We start from the raw sequence: 23,525 nt of genomic DNA, 5'->3' as shown, positions 1-23,525 counted from the left end.
ATGACAACAGATCTTTCATATCAATGATTTTCTTCACACTATACATTTTAATAAAAGCACTGTTGTGGAAAGTTGAGATGAAGCACTGAATAATAATTTTAATGGAGGAAAGCCTTCAAAAAATAGGGATTTGATTTTGAAATCTAAGAGTCATAATTAATAGTTTTTAATTGATATCTCCGCTAATTATTATCGGAGGATTATGTTAAATAGCCAAGCATGAAGACGGGAAGATTACGAATCCATCGATACCTGGTTCGATGGTCAGTTCACAGTCGTTCGGGAGAAGAAGCTTGGACATACATAGATACGCTCAGTTTTTAATTATATAAGAGATTTTATGGTAGTCTTAAACAAGTATAATGAGAGCAAACGATATAATTTATGAAATGAAACATAAAGAATTCTTATATTTATTTGAAGATCTTCTTAAAAAGTGATGAATTTAAACAGAGTATATGAGACATTCAGTTTCAAATCTATGACTTTCTATGACTTCTGCTGTTAACTTTCCATGATTCATAGAATGCATTTCTTTCAGAAATAGAAAATCACAACTCATACAAAAAATTTTCACTGTTAAAAATTTAAACCTATACAATGTGTTTTTCTGAGAAAAATCTCTGATATGATACGCAATAATATTCTTTAAACTGCTAAAAATATTGATGAAAAGTCTTTAAAAATGAATTAAAAATTAACAAAGCATAAACCATCAATTTTTGCCAAGAAAAAAAAGGATGTACAGTAGAAGACTGTTATAACGCACACCTTGGGGCCACAGCTTTTGCGTTATACAGGTTTTTGCGTTATATAAATCATTTCACAAATTTTGAAATTAACATTCAGAATATATCTATACATTAGCCCTTCAGAATGAGTTTTATCTGCAATGAATATTAAAGCACATATATTACAATTAGTTATTCACAAATAAATATGTTTCACAATCAAAAGAAAGTGCATTATCCTGTACTTCTGCTTGCTTCATGGTTTGCAAAACAGCTCCATTTTAAAGAGCCAACTGGTATTTTCTGTTATTATGATTACTAATTTTAAATTTAAAAGCTTTGAATTAAGATGGAAAGATGAAAAACTTTCAAAATTTAATTTGCCTAACAATTTTTATGTTTACAGAGCAAAACAGAGGGATTTTTCAAGCTTCAAAACCTATGTTTACTTCTGAAAAGTTGTGCGGTTTATAGAGAATTGCGTTATACAGGTCAGCGTTATAACGGTTTTCTACTGTATAAATAAACAAAAATTGTTAAAACAATACTGATCAAAAGAAAAAGTTCAAGTTTTAGTAACAGACACTTACTATCTGCTCCTTGCAAGGAAATGAAAACTAAGCTCATGGAAATGACTAGACCGGAAAAGATCAACATAAAAGTAATTTTTGCAAAAGAGCTGGGCGGTTGGTGAATGTGAGCAACGATTTCTTCTTCAGCCTCTTGGTCGGAATCTCTGGTCTCTGGCTTGCCAGACGTGAAGGTGGAGTCCTCCGTACGAATGTCATCTGAAAAATGAACTATTCACAATTTTGAGGATGCCTATTTAATTACAGCTGTAACAGAACTTCCTTTGAATATAAAATAAGATGAAAATGTAAACCTTGAAAAACGACCCAATGTTGACATTCAGACCAAAAGTAAGTTCAACATTGAGTAAATAATAAATATTTAAACTTCACAAGATTTGATAACATGCATTATCTCAATGAAATATGTCATTTCATTTACTTTTGTATAATACTTCAACCAGTGGTTGGAATAACTACATTTTCTTGGTAGCGAACTACAACTACTTTAGTACAAATGTAGCTAACTACAGTGCAGAACCTTTTATCCGGGAACCAAAAAATCAGTTTGCAGATTTTCCCGCCATTTTTTAAAAAGACGCATTTTTGGCAATTTTTGAAAAACTAAGTTTTTATTTTGAAATAACTAAAAGAATATGAACTGTTTTTTAATAAATACTATATAGCAATTCTCAAGAAAATGTCCCGTGCAAAACGCCAAGTTTTTTATTTTTTCTAGCTAACCAAGCCTTCAAAAAATAATGCTAATGGGGAATAATACATGCTTTAATATATTATCAAAGCATAACAATTAATCCCGTATTTAATTAATAGTTACTTGAATTAAATAAAAAATTTAGAGTTACGCACGGGACATTTTTTCGAGAATCGCCCTATATTACTTACGTAAAACTGGGGAAAATGTTTACAAAAACAAACTTCAAAGAGTTAACCTTTATGCAGGGCAAAATTCCCGAAATATTTTCTTGAATTAAGAAGAACACTCTTAAGTCGGAATTTTTCGTGTTTTATTCTAACTGAAAACTAAAGAAATGAATATTGTCGAATTCTAATGCAATATTTTATTGAACGGAAATGCCGAAAACCAGATTCGCGTATTTTCCGGATAGTTAATCGTGGAATACAGAAATCGTTAAACGCATGACTGTAATAAGGCTGCAAGAACTCATAAATCAAACTCCTATTGATATTGCAAAAAGCAATAGTTATCAATAATCACCGTAATTACAAACACAAAATTGTTATAAAATTTTTAAAAAAAACGTGTTCATGAAAACAAATTTTTTTCATACAGAATAGCAGGAAAATCGCACATTTCAGTTCAAAAACTTGTTTTTAGCCCTTCCTCCATTTTTTTTCCCCGTTTTAAAACATCGAAAAGTGGTGGTTTTTTCTTTTTCAGATTGAATGTAAAGGTTTCAGGTCTTATGAATATCTTGAAGTTTTTTGGTGTTTAAATTATTCTTTCACTAGTAGTTTTTAATTTTTTGATAGTATTTATAACCATTTCTGAACAGTTTTCTTCTTATTTCAATATGTACTACTATTTATTATAGTAATTTAAGTTTTACAAACAAACAGCCAACAGAGGTTTTTAGCGATTCAGAAAACCGAGAAATTCAGATATCCGGGAGAGCGATAGTCCCGAACTTCTCGGATAATTAGTTCTCTACTGTACAACTACTTTTTTCAAAATGTAGAAACTACAAACGACTTTTGCAATGCAGTCGCTACTTTGCTACGTTTAAAAAAATAAATAAAAGCATACACATACACACCGTTTGAGGATTGAATGAAAAAAATTCAAAAAATGGTTTGAATTAAAAAGTTAGCACATTTGAACATGGAATAAAACAAAGAATTAATTGTGAAGGCAGGAAAATTCCTTATTTAATGTACCTTTGTTTCATACTCAGTCTTGCATAATATAGACGAACATGCGAACGGAGTTCGCAGAAATTTTTTGGCTCCGCAGAAATTTTTTTTCAAACTGCTAACGTTGATTTAAAAAAAAAAAGAAAAAAAAAAGAAAAAAAAAATTTTTTCTTAAAGGGAATTTTTAAGAAAATCCCAGAGTTTATTTCTGTCAAAGCCTTTCTCCAAAAGCCTTTTAAAGCACATGTGTAAAAAAAATAATGGTTTTGGCAGTTTTCTTCAGTTGGTGAAAAATAAGCAAACTATATGTTATTGTAAAAAAAAATTAAATGATTTAAAGCACTTTTTTTTTGTCTTTCATATTTGAATTTAAATTTAATTTTTAATTCAAGGGTGAGTTAGGAAAAATTATTTGCAAAAAGTTTTCCGGTTAGGATTTGTGTTCGCCGAGAGCTTTTCGTTTTATCTAAGTCTGCATACTCACACAACATTTTTATACAAATAGTAATTCATTCAATTATGAGCTTTTTCTCCCAAGTTTTTAAAATATTTTTAATTCTCTCATTAAGCCTCTTAACGTTTTATTTTTTCTCAATCAAAAAGACGAACCAAAAAACTAAACATAATATCCAACATCATCTTTAAAAAAAAACAAATCATTTTTTTCTCCCCATCTTAATGCATATAAAAGGTTGTCAGTCTTCTAATTGAGCTTCAGGAAATTTCCCTGCTTAAGCTGCAACTATATTTAGAAGTTGGAATTGCACTCAACTGCAGCTTGGCTCTGGGCCAGAATCCAGACTCCATTGAATGATCCAGAATATAATGAACTTTCCATTTATAGTACATTCAAGCATTAGCCTACATACAAAAAAAAAAAAAAAAAAAAAAAAAAAAAAAAAAAAAAAAAAAAATACAGCAAGAGTAACATAATAAATGACTGAAGCAAGCTATTTCTCACTTTATATAGAAGAGAATAAAAAGGTTTCATTAGGTCTTCCAAAATTTACAGATATTTTTTTAATTTTTGCAATGAACTTGAACAGGATACATCAAAAGTAATTTATATATTGATGATTAATTTTGATCACATGCAGTATTTTAATTTTTAAAAAATACTGTTTATTTTTTGGAATGCTTGATTTTTACCAACATTAAAATTTTAGCTGCTTTAAAAACTACTAAAAAAAATAATAAAATTTAAAGGTTTCTAATTTACAATCCCTAAACTATCACACAAAAAAGTGACAGAAAGCAGGTCCATCTTGATGCACTCTCTGGGTTTTAGAAACAATACATTCATTATACGTACTGTAAACGCTTGGACCTAATTTTTTTTTTTTTTTTTCAGCGTAACAGATTGCTGCAAAAAAGTGAATATTACTGTAACCATCAGTTCTCGTTTTAAAAAGATTAATTTATGCATGTATATGTTAAAAAAAGAAAATATATGTATATAGATATATTTTTTTTCTTCAAAGTTCAAAAGCAGAATGTAATATGTAGGAACGTTAATTATGGCAACAAACAGTGAATGTACAGCATGAGAGACAAATTTTAAAATGCTAAAATGCAGAAAAGTGGGAACTTCTTCTTTAATTGTAATTTTTTTTTTAAATTGTAAATGATTAAAATAGTTAACATTTGTCTATTACTTGATGAAAACATGCTGTAGGTACTTCTTATTTCTAAATTTTCATCACTGCAACTAGATACAGACCTCAATTTAGGAATCCCAAAATCTGCAACTTTTTTCCTTAAATATTTAAAAAATACTAGAAAAATATTTCTTTTTTTTTTAGAAATCTTTTTTTATTTCTTTTTTAATTTTTAAAAGTTCAAAATTGTTAATGTTTAAAATCCAATAATTTAACATCCACTTTCGGTTAACAATATTTTTTTCTTTTTCTCACAGTACAAAGCCCATTAAAAACAAGTATAAAATGAATTCACATAAAAATACAATTGATTTATTGTATCGATTGGCACATAATATAAAGCAACATACGTGGACTGTAAGCTGCGGCAAACTATCTCCGAGTTTTCTTTTAGCATGAACATTTAGCGAAACCAGGGAAAACATGACAAATACCTCACGAGAGCAGAGTTTTCAATTTTTTAGTCAGAATCCAAAATCCGCAAAGGTCGCGGCTTGCGCTCCCAAGCATTCCAGATTTGTGGTCCCATACTGTATTTACCTACTGAATTGAAAGCCAAAATAGATCTCATCATCCAAGAAAGGTATTTCGCACACCGTGAAAATTTATCAAATGCAATGCTCACAGACTCACGACAGTGTGAGTTGGCAACCATGGAATTCCAGAAGTTCATACTGTTCAGCAAAATAAACTTCGACATTTTCATGTTTCAGAGCTGTTAACTTAGATGCAGTTTCTTACATTGTCCTCATAGACTAGAAAATATATCTGAAATCAATCTGTGACGGAGATATTCATCTATTTGTTTCAGCAAAAAAAAAAACGTCTTTTTTACGCCTGCCATGTTACATACAGGATGTCAAAGGGCAGTTAAAACTGACAAGCTTTGGCTACAGTGTGCCGACGAAAACTCTGACAGAGAAGGCTTTATAAAGAACAAACTAGAGTCCTGAAAAGTTATGCCAGAATTCGGTATCAAGAAAGACTTTCATGCTATTTAAAGATGAAAATTTAAAAAAAAAATTGTATATATAATACAGATGTTATTGAGGAATATCTTTGTGCTTGAAAATTACATCAATGAATTACCAATGTTTTGATGCAAAAAAATTGCAAATTACTTCAAACATGTTTTAAGGTTCTACATTTTAACAATTAGCATTCCTTCCTCAAAGCTTGTGGTAGTTTCGGTGTTACAAGGAACACCTTTTTCAATGCAAAGAAGTGTGAACTTTTAGTTATCCGAGGAAAGGACACAAAAACACTTGTCTGCAGCAATTTGCAATTTTTGTCCATCAAAACATTGGTATACATTGATGTAATACGAAAGTTACACAATATCCTCTTCTCATAGAAATAATAACCAATTTACTGACAAGGGCGCCATATAGGGGGGTAAGGAGGGATCGAGTCCTGCCCCCCTTGAAATTAGAACTTCCTTGCTTTTAGTACTTTTTTCTTTGCAAAAATGTAAAAACATTTCTTCTCCATCCAGAAATGAATAAATTATTAAAAATGTTAACTTTTAATGACTCTAATCTGTCCTGAAATTGGTTTCCATGGGGAAAATATTTGAGCCCCCCCCCCTTGCAACTTTGCATTTGGGCACCCATGTTTACTGATTGACAGTGCTTGTGACTTTTTTATAAAAAAAATCAAAAAAGAAAAAAAAATCAGATTTTTTAAAATTTTTAGAGACGTACCGAGTACTCGGTAACTACTCGGTACTCGGCCTACTCGGCCAATTTGCCGAGTACTCGGTACTCGGCCAAATTCTGATCAGATACTCGGCCAATACCGAGTAGTTGCAAAAAATTGAATATTGTCCAAGACAGATACTAAAATTTATAAAAAAAGAGCAAGCAATATATTCTGCAATCATTTACAATTAAAATTTATAAGTCAAATTTAAATTTTTAGAATAATGAAGTTTGTAATGCTTCAATGGAATAAATCTTTATTTTAATGTCCCCAAAGTTAATAAAACTTATTATTAAAAATCACGCAAAAAATGTAAGTATAGAAAATATGGAATTTTTATATTAAAAATGGATTTTTGCTACAAACAAAAATTAGTTATAAAAAATGTAAAAATACCTTTGCTTAAAAAATAAAACAACCTTAAAAGTACAGTGCAGGAACTCTGCAGACACGTGTTTTGGCATTACAAGGAATTCCTTTTTCAATGCACAAAATGGGGGCTCGTAGATTTAAAGGCATCCGACAAAAGTCGTATTTTTTTGTTGAATGTCTTTACATTCTTTAGCTCACATGTTATGCACTGAAAAAGACGTTCCTTGTAACGGGGGGGGGGGGGGGGGGGGGGCAGAAACACGTGTCTGGAGTGTTTCTGCACATTTGTTTTATCTACTTTTAAAAATTATTTATGTTTGGCAGATTAGAACTATAATTGATTGGTATACAGTGAAACCCCTCCTAACGGACACCCCTCTTATGCGGACAATTTTTAATTCCCCAGTTCCAATGCAAATAACATTATTAAACCCCTGTCCTGCGGACACCTCTATATTGCAGAAAAAAAATTTGTCCTGTTAGTGTCCGCATTAGAGGGATTTTACTGTAATTTGTTTTAATTCCAACTTGATTAATCATACCTTTTATTTATTTATTTTTAATTTAAAAAATTATTTTTTTGTAAAATTTTTGACACAAACAAAATTGTATATATATAATGCGTAATTAAATTTCAGCAGGAATTTAGTTTTAAAAACTATTATATGGACAAGGAGGTTTATACTACTATTCCAATAAGTTCAAAATTCATCACATGTGTGTCGGTGGTTCTTCTTAAAACATAATTGGTACTTGGAACTCGGCCGAATAGTGAAAGGCCGAGTACTCGGTAACTCGGTACTCGGCCGAGTAATAAAAGGCCGAGTACTCGGTACTCGGCTACTCGGCCAAAGTGCTACTCGGTACGTCTCTAAAAATTTTAATTGGATTTTTTTAAAATATGTTTTTTTTTTTAATTTTTTTAATCTTCATAAATTTGTAGATATTAATTACTAAACATTTATAAACATAATATAGTTCATACAACAGATGAATCGATTCAGGTTACTTTTAAACTTTAACTATTCAATGAATTTTTAAGATTTATAAATACGCTACATAATGCTTAGATAAGATGTCATTTTGTTTTATACTTTGCTTAAAGATAAGGTTTCCAACATCATGTACATTTTTAGTCTAAAATAATATGCTGAACAATTACTTTTCCTAACTATATTAGCCATGGTGTATCAGACATATCATTTTGCCGCCATACGTTCTATCTGTTAGATGCCATTAGTTTGTTTGCCATCGCAATTTTCATACTTCGTCAATATTTGTATTGAATAGAGCTTGACATACAAAGAAAAGTATATGAATTAGCAATAATTGCCAATTTAGTAAAATTTTTCTGGTTGCCCAGAATGTCCCATGGATGAATGTTTAGATTTCAAGTGGATTATTGTTTGAATACCGTAAAAGCACTTATTTTTGCGAAAATGAAGATATCAGCGATTTCACCCGTCATACCTTGACGGGCGATTTTCTAGTATAATAATAGTTTTATTCTACAGTGGCTCCCAAAAGTGCTTGTACACCTACAACTTTCAATGAAATAGGCCCCTATCCATTGGTTAAAATTAATATTTTGGAATAGATATTTAATAACAAGATCTATAATCTATTTTTAACAAAACTACATGCAAAATTTTTCTGACATAATAAAACATATTTTTTTTTTTTTAATCAAAAACCAAAAAGTGCCAGAAATTTTATCTCACAAAAATCTTTGTACACTTTAAAAAATGTCTATGTATTATTTTGATGGAAAATGCCGCAGTAGAAATACTTGTGTGCATTTCTATCACAGAAAATGAAATTTCCTACAGAACCAACTGGCGTAGCCTACGCAACTGGTCGACACAACAGCTCATTGTGATAGAGAAGTTAGGGTGGGATGGGGGCCCCCATCATTTCCTACATTGGGCATTGCAAATTTTATCGGAAAATCAAACAAATCTAAAGAAGTTCTTCTGCCCTTATATAGAAGTTTGGTAAGACCCCATTTGGAGTATGCTGTTCAGTTTTGGTCTCCTCATCTTAAGAAAGACATTAATGTATTGGAAAGGGTTCAAAGGCGGGCTACAAGGCTAATAAGTGGGCTTTCCCACTTAGATTATGATTCCAGGCTGAGAAGGCTAAAAATGTACAATCTTGAGCAAAGAAGAGACCGAGGGGACATGATTCAGCTATTTAAATTTATTAAAACGAAAGATGTTACGGGGCTAAAGTTTAGCACTGAAAACAGGACAAGGGGTCATTGTTTTAAGCTATTTCAATCTCAGGCTAACATGGATATTAGGAAAAATTATTGTTTTAGCAGGGTAGTGGAACTTTGGAACAGCTTACCGGAAGAGATGGTAATGAGCAAAGGAGTAGACAGTTTTAAGAGGGCCATTGATCTTCACTGGGGATTGTAAATTGACTAGGACCAGTCTAGCTGGGCCCAGAGCCTGTTGCTGGTCGTCACTTTTGTATTTGTAAAAACATAACTTTTTTAAACCCGAGGGGGGGGGGGGGGCAATTGTCTCCCTGATCACTCTACATGGTAAGCCGGGTTCAATTATGGTTTTAAACCGCCACCCCTTTGAACAGACGAAAAATCCGCCCTTGACCCAGATCAATAACATTTTCTGCCAGACTAATGACTGAACTCTATAAAATAATAACTTGTATGCTTATTTCCATGACCTAAATGTAGCACTTAACATTTCCCAACATTAACTGCCATCCCCACTAGTCTGCTCACTTAGTAGGAGTATGATCTAAATCCTCTTGCAGCTGTTATACATGTTCCTCATGTTCTACAATCCCCATAACTTTGACATTATTAGCAAAACAGTTCATGTTTCCAGAAATATTTTTATGAATATCATTCCTAACACCATGATCATAACTTAATGTTATTCCTGATATTAGATGTCTCACTGTTGCTCTGAGGGGACGTTACGTGCATTATGATTTTTACTACGATATACCCTACTATCAAAGGCCAAATTGCGTTTGGATCCGATGTTGGCGAAATGTAATAAACTTAAAATTTGTAGAAAAGCGTAAAGGGTAATTACATTTTACGCTATGATGTGAAATCAAATGTTTAGAAAAAAAAACGGAAAAGGGTTACTACGATAAATCTTACCTTTTCTCTGATTATCTTTCCTCTTTTTCCGCCGTCTTGGTTCTTTATCACTCATCTTGTTGAAAAATTTAAAGTCTATCAAATGAAATATATAATTCTAATCAAGTACGATATCATAAAATAAACATATAAAACATTTTGCCGAAGTATAATTTTACGATTGGAAGTAGGAGTTAATTTCTTTTGGTGGTTGCAGCTAAAATCATGAAGCGGCTAGGAATGTTGTAGATAGATTGTTTATGTTTCTTTAACTTTAAATTAACTTAAGAATTTGAACACTTGACTGTGATGGAAAGTTGAAAATCTTTTAGTCCCGATTTGTAAATACAAATCAATTATTTGCCGAAATTTTGTACTTGTTTACATCAGAAACAGCAACAAAAACAAAACATCGGCTGCGCTGACTGATGAAGATTTGAAGCCCGGAAATTGCGAAAACTTTTTTTTAATGTGATTGTAATTTATTATTCTTTTGAAAGAACATTATTTGAAATGGAATCTACTGCTCAAGTTATTGATGATGATGAAAAAATATATATGGATTGTTACTACCGTTTATTGCAGTGCAAAAAGAATAAAAACTTTAGTAATGCTTTAATTGTGCTTCAGGAAATGATAGTTCTATCTGATATTCACTGTGTAAAACTGAAACTTCCCGAATCAAGCATTGAAAAACTGAAAGCTGAATTATTAGCCGAGTATTCTAATATAAAAGACTTAATGAAATATGGAGATATGCTTTCTGTTCAATCGAACACAAATACTGCTGGCGTTTCTAGTTCATTACTTACAGACGTAAATATTGAAGAACACGCGAAGCATTTCGTGGAATATTTTAATAAGTTAAAGATTGCTGATGAAATTGCAAAGAAAGTTGTAAAAAAACCACCCCAAAATGAATTTTCCCTGCCCTTACAATCGCGAGGAAAAACTGGAAATAATTTATCAGTACAGGTAAAATCTGGTCTCAGCAAAAGTGATGCCTCTAAAAAAAGACCCATTCCATATGATCACACGACAGAAAATAATGCAAAAAAACCCGCAAGTAAAAATATGTATGGAAATAGGACTTACATGAAACCAAGCGTGATCGAAATCTCAACGACCAAATCTTATGAATGCAGTTTTAAATCAGCCAAGTCTGTGTATCGAAATCCCATGAAGGATCAAGCTCAGACAGAAAGTGTTTCAATCAGAGGGCAAGATGATAATTCTGATATAAGAAATCATGACACTTTGAAACATTTTGATAAAAAAATTGTTGATGTTATTTTGCATGAAATAATGGATTTCAGCCCAAACATCAAATGGAGTGATATTGCTGGGTTAGAATTTGTGAAAGCTACCGTACAAGAGATAGTTATCTGGCCCCTGTTACGGCCAGACATTTTCAAAGGCTTGAGAGCTCCACCAAGAGGTATTTTATTGTTCGGCCCTCCCGGCACAGGTAAAACTTTAATCGGGAAATGCATCGCAACAGAGTCAAATTCCACATTTTTTTGCATCAGTGCATCGTCTTTGGCTTCAAAGTGGGTGGGGGAGAGTGAACAGCTCGTAAGGGCTCTGTTCGCCGCCGCTCGGTTGAATCAACCGGCAGTAATATTCATTGATGAGATCGACTCTCTGCTCTCCCAACGAAGCGACAAAGATCAAGATTTCACTAGAAAGCTGAAAACTGAATTTCTCGTGCAGTTCGACGGCGCAAAAACCGATACAGAAGAAAGAGTGTTGGTGGTTGGGGCAACGAACAGACCTCACGAGCTCGACGAAGCTGCAAGGAGACGATTTGTGAAAAGGTTGTATGTGCCATTGCCCGCAGCTGCTGCGAGACGGCAGATTGTAGAAAAATTGCTGTCTTCTCACGAGCATGAACTGTCTGATGAAGATTTTTCTAAGATATGTGACGAAACGGATGGGTATTCCGGTTCTGATGTGGCACATTTGTGTAAAGAAGCTGCTATGGGACCCATCCGCTGCATCGGCCCCGAAAGTATCAAGACTGTGGCCATTGACCAAGTACGTCCTATCCGTTTGGGGGATTTCATTAGTGCTTTGAGGCAAGTCAGGGCAAGTGTTGCTCAAGATGATCTGGATTATTATAAGGATTGGAATAAGAAATTCGGCAGTTTTGAGTTTCAAAGTTGATAACTACTGATCACACTATCCAAATTTACCAAAAATTAAAAACTGATGGGTTAGAAACTCCTGCCTTTCAAAACATTTTTCCTTTTTCAAAATTTGCTCCCCCAATTTAGTTTTTAAAAAGTAAAATTTAGGTTGCATTCGACGAACCTCACCATTCGACCGGTAAGTAACCGGTTACAAACCGCAGCGTTCTATTATCTATCGGTTACCATTTTAAGCTGCTGATTGGTTGATTGGAGCACGTGATCATTAGTTGTCACATGATTAACTAACCGGTCGTGCTCGTCGAACGCAACCTTAATTAGTGCTCTGCTATCAGCCATTGATTCTTTGGCTATCAACAGAAATTTTTCAAGGTGATAATATTTATCTGGGGAGTATGTTCTTTTGAAATTCCTATCATTTTGTGAATTAGCCATTTTTGCTTCTAAAATTCAAACAACAAATATCTGAAATTAATTTGCAATTTGTTTTTATGTTAGCTTATGAGTTTTATATATACACTTATATTTTAAATATTGTAGAATAAAACTCATACCTTTGTTTGATGCATGAACTTTTATTAGGTTACATTAAATGTTATTCACAATTCAAATTTTATCAATTTGCAACACATATTAATATAATACATAATCCAGCTATCGAGGTCAATTGTTGCACTATCATATAAAGGCTTACATGTCACAATGTCTTATTACCAAAACAATTCCATGATGCTCAGTGAATTGTCAAGAAGTTGCTGACAGAATTTACTGCCAACATCTATGCTGATTTATATAAAACCACTGTTACAAAACTAGCAAAGCTATGACTATAAATTTTACTAGCTTTCATTTAATTTACTCAGTCCCATTTGCTTGCAATTTCATACAAAGCCTTTTATATCTGGAATTGCAATCTAAATCAGAGATTCCATGAACTAACTTAAATTGTCCAATAACAAGATATCTTTATTCACATACATAAAATTTCTTTAGAGAACAAAAGACGTACTCTTAAAGAGAGGTTGTTTTGATATAACATGAAGTTTTAGCAACTGAACCAGGGATGCCCCCCCCCCCCCCTTGCTGAAGAAGTATTATAACTTTTAAGGTATAATCAAAATTAATCTAAAAGATAACATTTTTTTGCCTCCTTCTTGAAATCGTGATTTTAGTTTGCTGATTACTTCTTAAAAGAGCAAATGGTTTAAATTCTTTAACAGTTTGTTATTTCGGCATCTTTTTCAAAATTCAGAATTTGGTCCTGTTTCGTTCAAAAAATCTTCTTCTAAATTCCAGAAGTTTTGTTTCCTTCATAGTTTAAGTAATTTTTCACCTTTGGTTCCCCCCCCCCCCCCTACTCTCTTGTATCTTCAAAACTATTGTTTGGCGCAGTATAGCTTATTCAGGCTCTTGCACCATTAAAACTAATACTCCAACCAGCAAACGGTTTAAACTTTTGCAAACAGGATTCTTCTTCCTCGACTGTACGGTTGTTTACTTTACGTAACCTAGATTGCATAAAAGGCATTCCACGGTATTTTTGACATTTATGTAGAGTCCGTAACGTGACCTTTTTTGCCATAACTTTTTAATTTACTGTTTGATTTGCAAATTATTTTAATTTGAGCTGGTGTGTTGGTAGGAAAAGATCAAAATAAAATATGCTAATCAAACAGTAAATTAAAAAGTTAATGCAAAAAACGTGACGTTACGGACTCTACATAAATGTCAAAAATACTTTGGAATGCCCCATAAGGGGGAACAAGCTATGTAAAATAAACAATCCTACAGTCAGCTCAACAGTCTCTATTGGTGAATCCTGCTGTAAATTGAGGCGCATTTAGGGTTTGAGAAAAAAAGGTAATCCGCAGTAGCGTTTAATCCACACCTCATTAATTTTACATTTTCATAACAGATAATACACAAGAAGATACGGTATTAGAGTGTTTGGAGTCCCCATATACAATAGTGAAATGTTTGAATTGAACGTTATTATTATTTTTTTTTTTGCTTTATTTTCTGCGCAAACCAAGTAAGCAAGCTTGCACAAAATGCTAAAGTGCAATAGATAACAAAATTCAAAAAAAATAAAAAATTTGCAGATACAGGGTATCTGTGCACCTTAAAAATCATGAAACGTCATGGATTTTCGATGATTGAAAATGATCTTGGAAAATTATAATTTTCAGCAAAAAATACTCCAAAGTTGTAGAAACAGACAATTGATCATGAATTATGAATTCTGGAGCTAAACAACCTACCAACTTTTGTAGAATGGGTGTAAAAGTTACGTATCTTAAACATGTCTTACACATTTATGCCCAATTTTTTCATGTTTCGAAATCCGTTTGCATCCACTTCGATAAAACTTGCTTGTTTTCCGTCACTATTTTTTTCTACCTCTTGGATCTTGATATGTTTGTTTTTAGCATTTTAAACCCTTCTAAGCTGCTTATTATGTAGTTGAGAACTTTAACACTTCTAATTTTTCTAAAATTGGGAAAATTAATTAAGGACATTTAGATTGGTGATAGAATATGAAAGATATGTGGCAAATTACTCAAAATAGGGAAATTTTTTCAATACTTGTTTCCTGAAATTTTAGCTATCGTATTCAGGAAAGTCTATTATTAAGTAAGTAAATTTTTTATTCTGATTATGTATTTATTGCAAACTTAATTAAAAAACTAATAGCTTTTGAAAGAATTGTTAGATTTTTTTTTTAAAAATACTTATTTAAAAAAATAATTAATTGAAACCAGCTGAAGAAATTGCTTTTTACCAGTTACTTTACATAATTTTTTCCACAAGTTTTAATATATATATTTTTTTTTTTTTTTTTTGGAAAACCATTTTACAAATAGAACTATTTTTCAATGTTTTTAGCGATTGAAAGATTTTTGTGTATCATATCCGTTTTTTAATAAATAGTTATAAATTTCTTTACACTAAAGTTTTTGTATAGTTTGTCCTAAGTTTTAGATTCATAAATGTATGTTCTTGGTAGCAAAATATAAAATTAAAAACTCTGATTATTTTGTTTGTATAACTAGTAGTCATTGTTACATTGTTTTTTAGTTGTAGTAGTAGCTCAGTTTGTTATACAGTAGAACCTCTTAATAAGGGACACTAATGGGACCACAAATTATGTCTCTTAAATAGAGGTGTCCCTTCTTCGGAGGTATTTTAGTTTAAGCATGCAGTGTGTTAACTCGGCATAATTTTGTTATGAACTTAAATTATTAACATTTAAGATTAAATACTTTTCATTTTCATACACAACTAAATAAAATTCACACTTAATGATTTTTTAAAGTTTTTATTATTTTATAAATTATAATTAAGTCAAAAATTTGATAAGTCTAAAGTTTTGCAGCATAAAGCAATTATTTTGAGATAATTCATTGCTTGAATTTCCTTCATGTCATGTAATTTACAATGCAAGACAATAGATGTGAATTACACAATTAAGGTTTATATTTCAATTTTTATATAAAGAGCTAGGCAGTTTCTGCGCCCTCTCCTTCGGCCCTAAGCAAATCATGCATGTAACTTTCAGCAAGATTTTCACAAAATTTACTTGTTCCTTTAACATATGTTAATGTTAAACTCTTTTCAATTAATTTTCAGAATAAAAGTGAAACTTGAATTCCAGTAAGTTCACTCTTTCTTATATAAGTGTACATAATGTTTGGCATTTTTTTAATACAAATACAAAAGTGACAACCAGCAACAGGCTCTGGGCCCAGCTAGGCTGGTCCTAGTCATTTTACAATCCCCAGTGAAGATCAAAATGGCCCTCTTTAAAACTATTTACTCCCTTCTCATTACCACCTCTTCCGGTAAGCTGTTCCAAAGTTCTACTACCCTGCTAAAATAATAATTTTTCCTAATATCCATTTTCTCTACGACTGTCCCTTATTTAGAGGCAAATACATGGAAGTCCCTATTCAAAGGGACTGGGACCAGAAAAAATGTCCCTTAAATAGAGGTGTCCCTTACAGGGGGTTCTACTGTATTTCACTTTAGTTAGAATTTTTTAAAACATACGCGAAGCATAGATTAGATATTAGCAATTTTGTTTTCACAAAGCAATAAGTTAGATATTCTTGTGAAACTATATGTTTTTCCTGGAAAAATTGCATCCATGTGTCAGGGATTTAAAAACTCTGAATGTAGCAGATACTGCCGTTTACCCTTCCACAGCAAAATGTGCAACTCGATTTTCGGAATTAGCATTCATAAAGTCAAAATATTGTGCGTGGCATAGAAAGTGACCTGTATTGCACTTTGTCACAGATGCAACCGAACAGTTTAAAATTTGTCAGGGACACTTGTAGCTTTTAAATGTGAAATAATCCTGCAACTCCATTATTTATCGGCAAACTCACCGAGTGACCAAACTACTTTAACCCAGCCGATTAGTAAGCTAAGCAAACTCTGATCAATTGGCAGTCCGACCTTTTTAAACAAAAATGCTTAAACGATAATCCCGCTCTCTCCTTGAATGTTGTTTCATTTACAATCTTTCCCCGCATACTTGAATGATCTTCATATACTGTATGATTTGTTCTTTCAGTCAGAGACAAAAATCTTCCACTGCACTGATCTTTTGTGTACAGAATTACCCTGTTGTGATTTAGCAGGGCGGAAATAAAACCTGCGACTTGTATACATTCCACCATATTTTCCTTTAATATTGTAATGATCAATTTGATAATCCTTAAAGTCAACTTGCAAGTGGCGTTGAAACTGGGATGGATTTGATTGGGATCAAATGTTGCTATGTTCTTTCTGATCTTTCTGTATGCTACTTTCTGATCATCCGGTCAGAAAGAGGAAAGAATCTGAGGCAATGATCCCAAGTCACATGGTTCAACTACGACAAAAGGAAGACGTGTTTTACGTGAAAAAATAATTTATTTCTTCCAACACTTCACTTTAAAATATATCGTGTGACTTGAGATCATTGCTTCGAGAAATGAAGGCTTTACTGTCTGTACTTTTTATCCTTCTCAACTGACACATCAAAGTAGGAAATTTTCACTACAGAAAGCAAAGCTAAATTTCTTATTATTCTTTCGAAACAGGTTAAATATTTACTTCAGTTCTCAATCAGCAATAAGCCAAAATACATATTAATCATTTTAATTAATGAGATAAAATATATCTTATTGGATCAAATTGGGACTATAAACTATTTTCAAATCAACTTAATCACACACACCGAATTTCACCAAAATCAGGTCAGCCGTTTAGGAGGAGGAGTTCAGTGACAAACACATGCACAGAAGATAGTTATATATAAAGTTGTATTAAACATTTTTTATATATATTTTTAAGATTCTGACATAGAAAAAAATAATATATTGTCGCCTCAAAGCAACAGTAAGATATCTAATCCCAGATAGAACACTAAGATACCCTACTGTTGTTCTGAGGCGACAATATTTGTGCTGAATAATTTTTAAAACAAGTTTTGAACTTAGGAAGCATGCATATCCCGTGTTCCTTATACGGTTCCGTAAATTGATGTTTTCTAATTTTTTTTTTTTAAAGTAAATATCTTCAAAGTCAGAATGGAATTTGTTGCTTAAACCAGTTTGGGCACAGGGAAGCATTAACATTACATCACATTAGAACACAGTAAAAACATTACTTGTATGGTTGTGTATGTTTTATGAAAAGAAGTTTTAATTTAATGCATTCAATATAAAACAACACCACAAGTATTTAAAATATATTTTATTCAAAATCTTATACAAGCACTATAAATCTGTATAAAATAAATAAAATATGAATTTGAAAGATTGGAAAAAAAAAATCTTTATATTGCACTTTTTACAGTTTGATTGCAGTTTCTTGATGAAATATACATGTATCAGGGAGAATTGGTAAATTTTCCAGTACCGGTATGTACCAGTATAAAAATATGTATATAACTGACCTATAACAAATTTAATATTTGATTGCTCAGATGCAGTTGAATTTGAAATGTTTTATCACAAACAGCTTATCTTTAAAGTTAAAAATTCCTTTTTATGCAATCTTAAAAAAAGAAAAGAAATTGTCCGTGTGATGGTTACATATTTATGTGCAAATGCAGCTCTGGTATCAACCTATATAATCAACCTATAAAATTCCCCTTATGCATTATGTTTTAAAACTAAGTAGATCATTTAGGATTATAAAACGATTATGTTTCACCCATTTAACGATAATCAACATTATGTAAAAGATTTCTAGGTGTATAACTAAAAGTACAAAAAACATTAATAATATAAATGCTCCTCAGCATAAAACGTATCGAATGTATGAGCTCTTTGATAAAATACATTATCAGAAGTCACAATCAGAAAATTGTAAAATATGTGTGAAAATTTATTTACATGGAATGTATAACATCTTCATACTTCAGCATTAAAAAAATCACTTCATTTTAATATTTTTCTATATAGAGAGATAATTACTACATTTATTATCATCAGTTATAAATAAAAAGCTTCTAACTATCCTGCATTTAAACTCAGTCCCAGACTTACAATTAATGAACGATATATCACATCCCAAATTGGAAAAGATAGTTGAAAGTAATGAGAGAAAAAATACTTAAATTAGACAGCTTAAAATGCTTTAAGTTATCAAAACTTAAAATCACTAAAAATAGTACATTTGTGTGCATATAAAATTTATAAACCAACTATGAACAGAAAGCATTGAGAAAGAAAGTTTTAAAATATGATTTTAATTACAATAAATGTGCCTTTTTTAACCAAACAGGGTTGAAAAATTTCTATCTTTTAAAAAAGTTTGAGACTGATCTTTGATAAAAGTTAGCAATGAATCAGTTAAAACTGGGAAAAGTCAAATAAATTACCTTTTTGTAATTTATGATTGTATTAAAGAGAAAATAATTCCATTTTATTTACTTAAAAGTAAATTTGGGACACACAGTTTTTTTTTGTTTGTAAAATTTCCGTCTTGAGCCACTTAATGTTACGCCACAGAGCAAAGCCAGAAGATACAACGGATCATTTTTAATCTAAAGAAAAATTAATCACATCATAATAGCTTTCAGTTTGACTTAACTAGATAGAAATTATTAAGTAGAACAGTCTTGGGTGAAAGTCTGAAAAAATAAAACTCTACTCTGACTCAGATCAGTGTAAAATTGACACTACAGCATAAAAAAAGAAAACAATATTTAAAGTACAAATTCATCCTAAAATTCAAAATGAAACACTCAGATAATTCATTGAACAGAGAAAAACACTTCATTGAACAGTTTCGAAACCTTTTTCAATAATTTTCCTATTAGTTAAAAGTATTCTTTAAGTAAAATCAAGTGAAATTACAAACACTAAAACAAGTGAAGGCACACTTCTCTGCAAGATCACAGCAATTCTTAGAAATGTTAAATTGTACAATTCTGCTGATTTCTAAGGAAATTTAACAAAATGATGTATACTGAAATGTGTCATTTGTCTACTTTTGATAATGTTTTGAAGGTGTTTAAGTTTTTTTTTAAATATTTTTTTTACTGATATAGTATTGATTATTGATGATTGAAGATAAAGATCAGTAGTAATTCGAGAACCATGAAAATAAGTTATTTGATGATTTTCAAGCATTGATACCTTTGCAAATATATCAAGCTAATATATTCAAATAAAATTATACTTTTCATTTTGTTTCAATCAAATACATTCCAAATGATTTCAAAATAAATAAACTGAAATAGGTACTGAAGAGTATACTAAGTTCTACCAAGAAAAATACTTTATCACCAAATGTTGTAATTGCCCATGTAAAAGTTACATAAAACTTGTGTATAAAATATTTGTAGAAAATATAAAGAGTCAAAAATACAGTCTTTGTTTTCTTACACTATAACTTGGATTTCATCACAGGTTGCAAATATTTATAATAAGAATCATGAACCTATAGAAATAGAAATAAAAACTGCATTAAAAGTTTAAAATGTTACAAAAGTTACATTTAATTGAATAGAAGCAATTGCATGGTCAGCGACAATATTACAGTAGAAATTACAGAAGGTGAAAAAAAAAAAAAAAACATGCTAATTTAATGTTACAAGCTATTAAAGCCTAAAATGGTGAAGGAGCAAAATTAAAGTATCCCATTAACATATTGTACGTGAAAAGTGGCAAAATAAGGTATGCACTGGCAGGAACCTATCCATCAAACTATCAAATATTTTAAGTATTAAAAAGATTTCCGAGACTTTTTAAGATAAAGCAACTAGTATATCATATCTGCCATTTATAACAATATTAATAAGATGCAAGGTCATCGATCTAGTGAAATGCAAAAAGGTGCTGCAAGATTCAAATGTTTTTCAATATATATTGTGCACAAAGGTTTAAATTGTAAAGAACTCCTTTTTGCGCAAAATTCACTTATTTATTCTGCAACAAACAAAATGAGTCTTTGATAAGCACAAAGATTTAAACCCTAAAGGAAATATAGAAAGATAGTACATTTTAAAATACATGGCAGAAAATATGAAAAGTTTATTTGGAAAAAAAAAAAGGGGGGGGGGGTTCATAAAAATATTTTTAGAACTGTAATTACTTATCTCAATATTTATCATACTCATATTGATCGCCAAAATTTTAAGGCTAAAAAATGCCTGTTAAATTGAGTAATTAACAACATTTCCTGGCTTTTGAATAACTTTACCAAAGCATAAGCATTCCCGAGTTCTTTACACATCCCAAAGGTTCATTTAGAATGAGTTTTATTTTATTTTTTATAAATCTTCATAAACTGAGGAGAAGATAAAGCCTGATAAAAACTGACACTAATTGTTACGGCACTGTCGTATTGGCTTGAATTAACTTAAATGAAACTGGATTAAAATTTTTAAATGGGCATGCCAAAATGACGATCATACTACAAAAATTTAAATATAACATGAGCCATAAATAAAAAAACTATTTTTGTCTAAGCAGGAATGTAACAAAAGTAATCGGGTTTTACAAAAGCAGATGCAACCGGCATTATATATCAAAAATTGGAACTCGTTTAAATGAGTTAAAATTTCTGCAATGCCTAATAGATAAAACGGAGTGTATGTTTTTGGTGAAATGAGAAGAGTTATATAGCAGAAAAGTCCCGAATTGCGACACTAATGGTGAAGATTAACAGAAGGAATAATTGGAGCAGGCAATAAACAAGTTTAGAAAAAAAAATTTTTTCTTGTTGAAGATATGAATTTTGGCAGTGTGGTACAATCGGTATAGCAGCTGCACTTCTTCATTACATTGGTAGTTAAATATTATTCTCATTTTTGATTATGTGCCCTCGCCATCAGTGGCATAGCCAGAACAAAGGTTTGGGGGTTGGTGATATGGTTAGTTTTACTCTTTTTTGAGGAAATTTTCTGAGTTGAGAGGGGGGATAGATCTTTAAATCCCCCCACCTGCTCCATATCCTCCGGGAGAGTTTGTCAAAAAAAGGATAAGGATTGTCCTGATCTCTTCTTCAGTATTAATTGCAAATTTCATTTCAGCTCTTAATAACCCATGTATTGCATGAATTTAGTAGCCCTTTTTTTTGTTTGATGAACTATAGAGTATCCCAGCATAAAATTAACTGAGAATAGAGGAGGAAAAAAAACTAAAAATCACAAATAGTAAAAAAAAATAATAATAATAATTTTTAAAAATATTTCTCATTGTTGCAGTGGCTTTTATTTACTGCAATGTGTAAATGAGGCAGTGAGAAGCAAAGGGATACAAGTGGACATTTTCACGTTCTGAGTAAAATACGTTTAAAAGATAGCTCCTAGGTAGGCTTTCATTGAAATTTTTTTTCTAAATCAACCTGTATAGCAGCAACTACCAGGGCTACTAGTACCATCTCTTGCCCCAAGATAGAGGAGAGGTTCACCTACCATGTGTACTGGTTATCTCCATATTTTTAAATTTGCCACTTGCATCTCTTTGCTTCTCACTGCCTCAAATGTGAAGGCAAAGTTTGCTTTAACATGCTTTAAATATAGGTCTAGTTTTAAAAAAACTTAAAATTATAAATAAATTTCAGAGTTGTGTGGGGGGAAAATCACTTTTCTGCATTGATTTGACATAAACTTGAAATAATTCTCAAGAGCTGTTTCATTCTTCCTGTTATTTCATTTTACGTTATACCATGCAATCATAGAACATTAATATCATAATTGCTTTCACTTGTATCAATCAAGTTATACCAATGCAATTTATATAACATTGAATATTAGTTAAATAATCACAAAACCAAAAAATACTTTTTGAAGTATTATTTTTCCGTGCAATTAATGGTGCATATATTTAATTTGCTGAAAAAATACAGAAGCATAAAAATTGTCTTTTTTATTTTTTTTCAGTATCAATTAGGTTTCAGGTTATTGATAATACCTAAAGAAACTTGTGAGTAAAAAACACTTGCACTGTCTAAAAACACCACATGCAGTGTAATATAAAGTTTTGTTACCTGTTTTTGATTCATTGGTGTTTTCTGAGCCCATTCATAGAGTCTTTCATAAACATTTCCATCATAGCACCCTAGAGCACTGCTAAGCACCATGTCGTGGAAATCAAAAGCATCCACTAAAGCCACTGCATTGGGTCGAAGCAGAGTCAGCATCTCTAACATGTAGTCATTCATTTTGTTCAATTGCTCTTCTTTGAGACCAACCTGTAATGAGTATTGAGAACTAATTAGTCATATAGAAACTTTATAATCTATTAATGCTTTACTTGGAACATCTGACTGAGAAGATTTAAAAATAATACCAGAGAATCACAAAATAATGATTACATTTTAAAAATTGATACATAAAAAGACAAGACAAAATACAACACACACACAAAAAAAAAAAAGCAAAGTGAAAAAAATGACAATTGCTGAAGGTTGATCCATGTTGTATTATGCTAATGATTGTTTTACCTTTATTCCGTATCAAATCTTATATATTATTTTTCCAGCTTGTCTTTCTGTCGCTATGGCAAGATCTTCCTTTTATAAAAATCAAATTCCATGATTATAGAGTTAATTCTCATTTTCGAGTTTATCATGCCAACTAATGACTAAAAAAAGCTTACGGTCTAAAAAAATTTTTTTTGTCAATAAATTTTTTTTTCCGTTTTTTATTACACATTACTCCAAGAATAGCATTCAAAAGTGAAGACATGTTTGCTCAGTTGGATACAGCATTGTGCTAATAAGAGGAAGGGTGAGAATTCAAAATCCAGGTCAAAAACTTAGGTTTTTTCATTTGGCAGAATTCTAAGTCAACTTTTCATTATTATGAAAAATAAGTTCATAGC

The 23,525-nt window shown here is 31.3% G+C and overlaps 3 protein-coding genes across 3 annotated transcripts in view; 1 reads left to right on the top strand and 2 right to left on the bottom strand.

Moving 5' to 3' along the window:
* Positions 1–10,149, bottom strand: part of LOC129216899 (aspartyl/asparaginyl beta-hydroxylase-like) — a 42,033-nt gene extending 31,884 nt beyond the window's left edge. The window contains exons 1-2 of the mRNA XM_054851115.1: positions 10,067–10,149; positions 1,322–1,531 (exon numbers count right to left, since the gene is read on the bottom strand). Of these exons, the coding sequence (XP_054707090.1) occupies positions 1,322–1,531; positions 10,067–10,121 (265 nt within the window). The 5' untranslated portion in view covers positions 10,122–10,149. The remainder of the gene's footprint in view (positions 1–1,321; positions 1,532–10,066) is intronic.
* A 134-nt stretch (positions 10,150–10,283) lies between these two features.
* On the top strand, positions 10,284–12,302 carry LOC129216898 (fidgetin-like protein 1). The gene has a single exon (XM_054851113.1). It carries the CDS (start codon positions 10,559–10,561, stop codon positions 12,209–12,211), a length of 1,653 nt encoding a protein of 550 aa, XP_054707088.1. The 5' UTR covers positions 10,284–10,558; the 3' UTR covers positions 12,212–12,302.
* A 5,637-nt stretch (positions 12,303–17,939) lies between these two features.
* Positions 17,940–23,525, bottom strand: part of LOC129217771 (peroxisomal acyl-coenzyme A oxidase 1-like) — a gene marked incomplete at its 5' end in the record, with an annotated part of 35,297 nt that continues 29,711 nt past the window's right edge. The window contains 2 exon segments of the mRNA XM_054852115.1: positions 17,940–20,136; positions 22,690–22,893. Of these exon segments, the coding sequence (XP_054708090.1) occupies positions 20,083–20,136; positions 22,690–22,893 (258 nt within the window).

Source organism: Uloborus diversus, chromosome 2, assembly GCF_026930045.1.
Source record: "Uloborus diversus isolate 005 chromosome 2, Udiv.v.3.1, whole genome shotgun sequence".
NCBI classification, from domain to species: Eukaryota; Metazoa; Arthropoda; class Arachnida; order Araneae; family Uloboridae; genus Uloborus; species Uloborus diversus.
Note: the sequence above shows the minus strand (reverse complement) of the source record. Positions and strands in the feature narration are given on the sequence as shown.

What these genes read in the sequence shown, in the direction of transcription:
- LOC129216898 (XM_054851113.1), top strand. Translation starts at nt 10,559, where the DNA reads ATGGAATCTACTGCTCAAGTTATTGATGATGATGAAAAAATATATATG.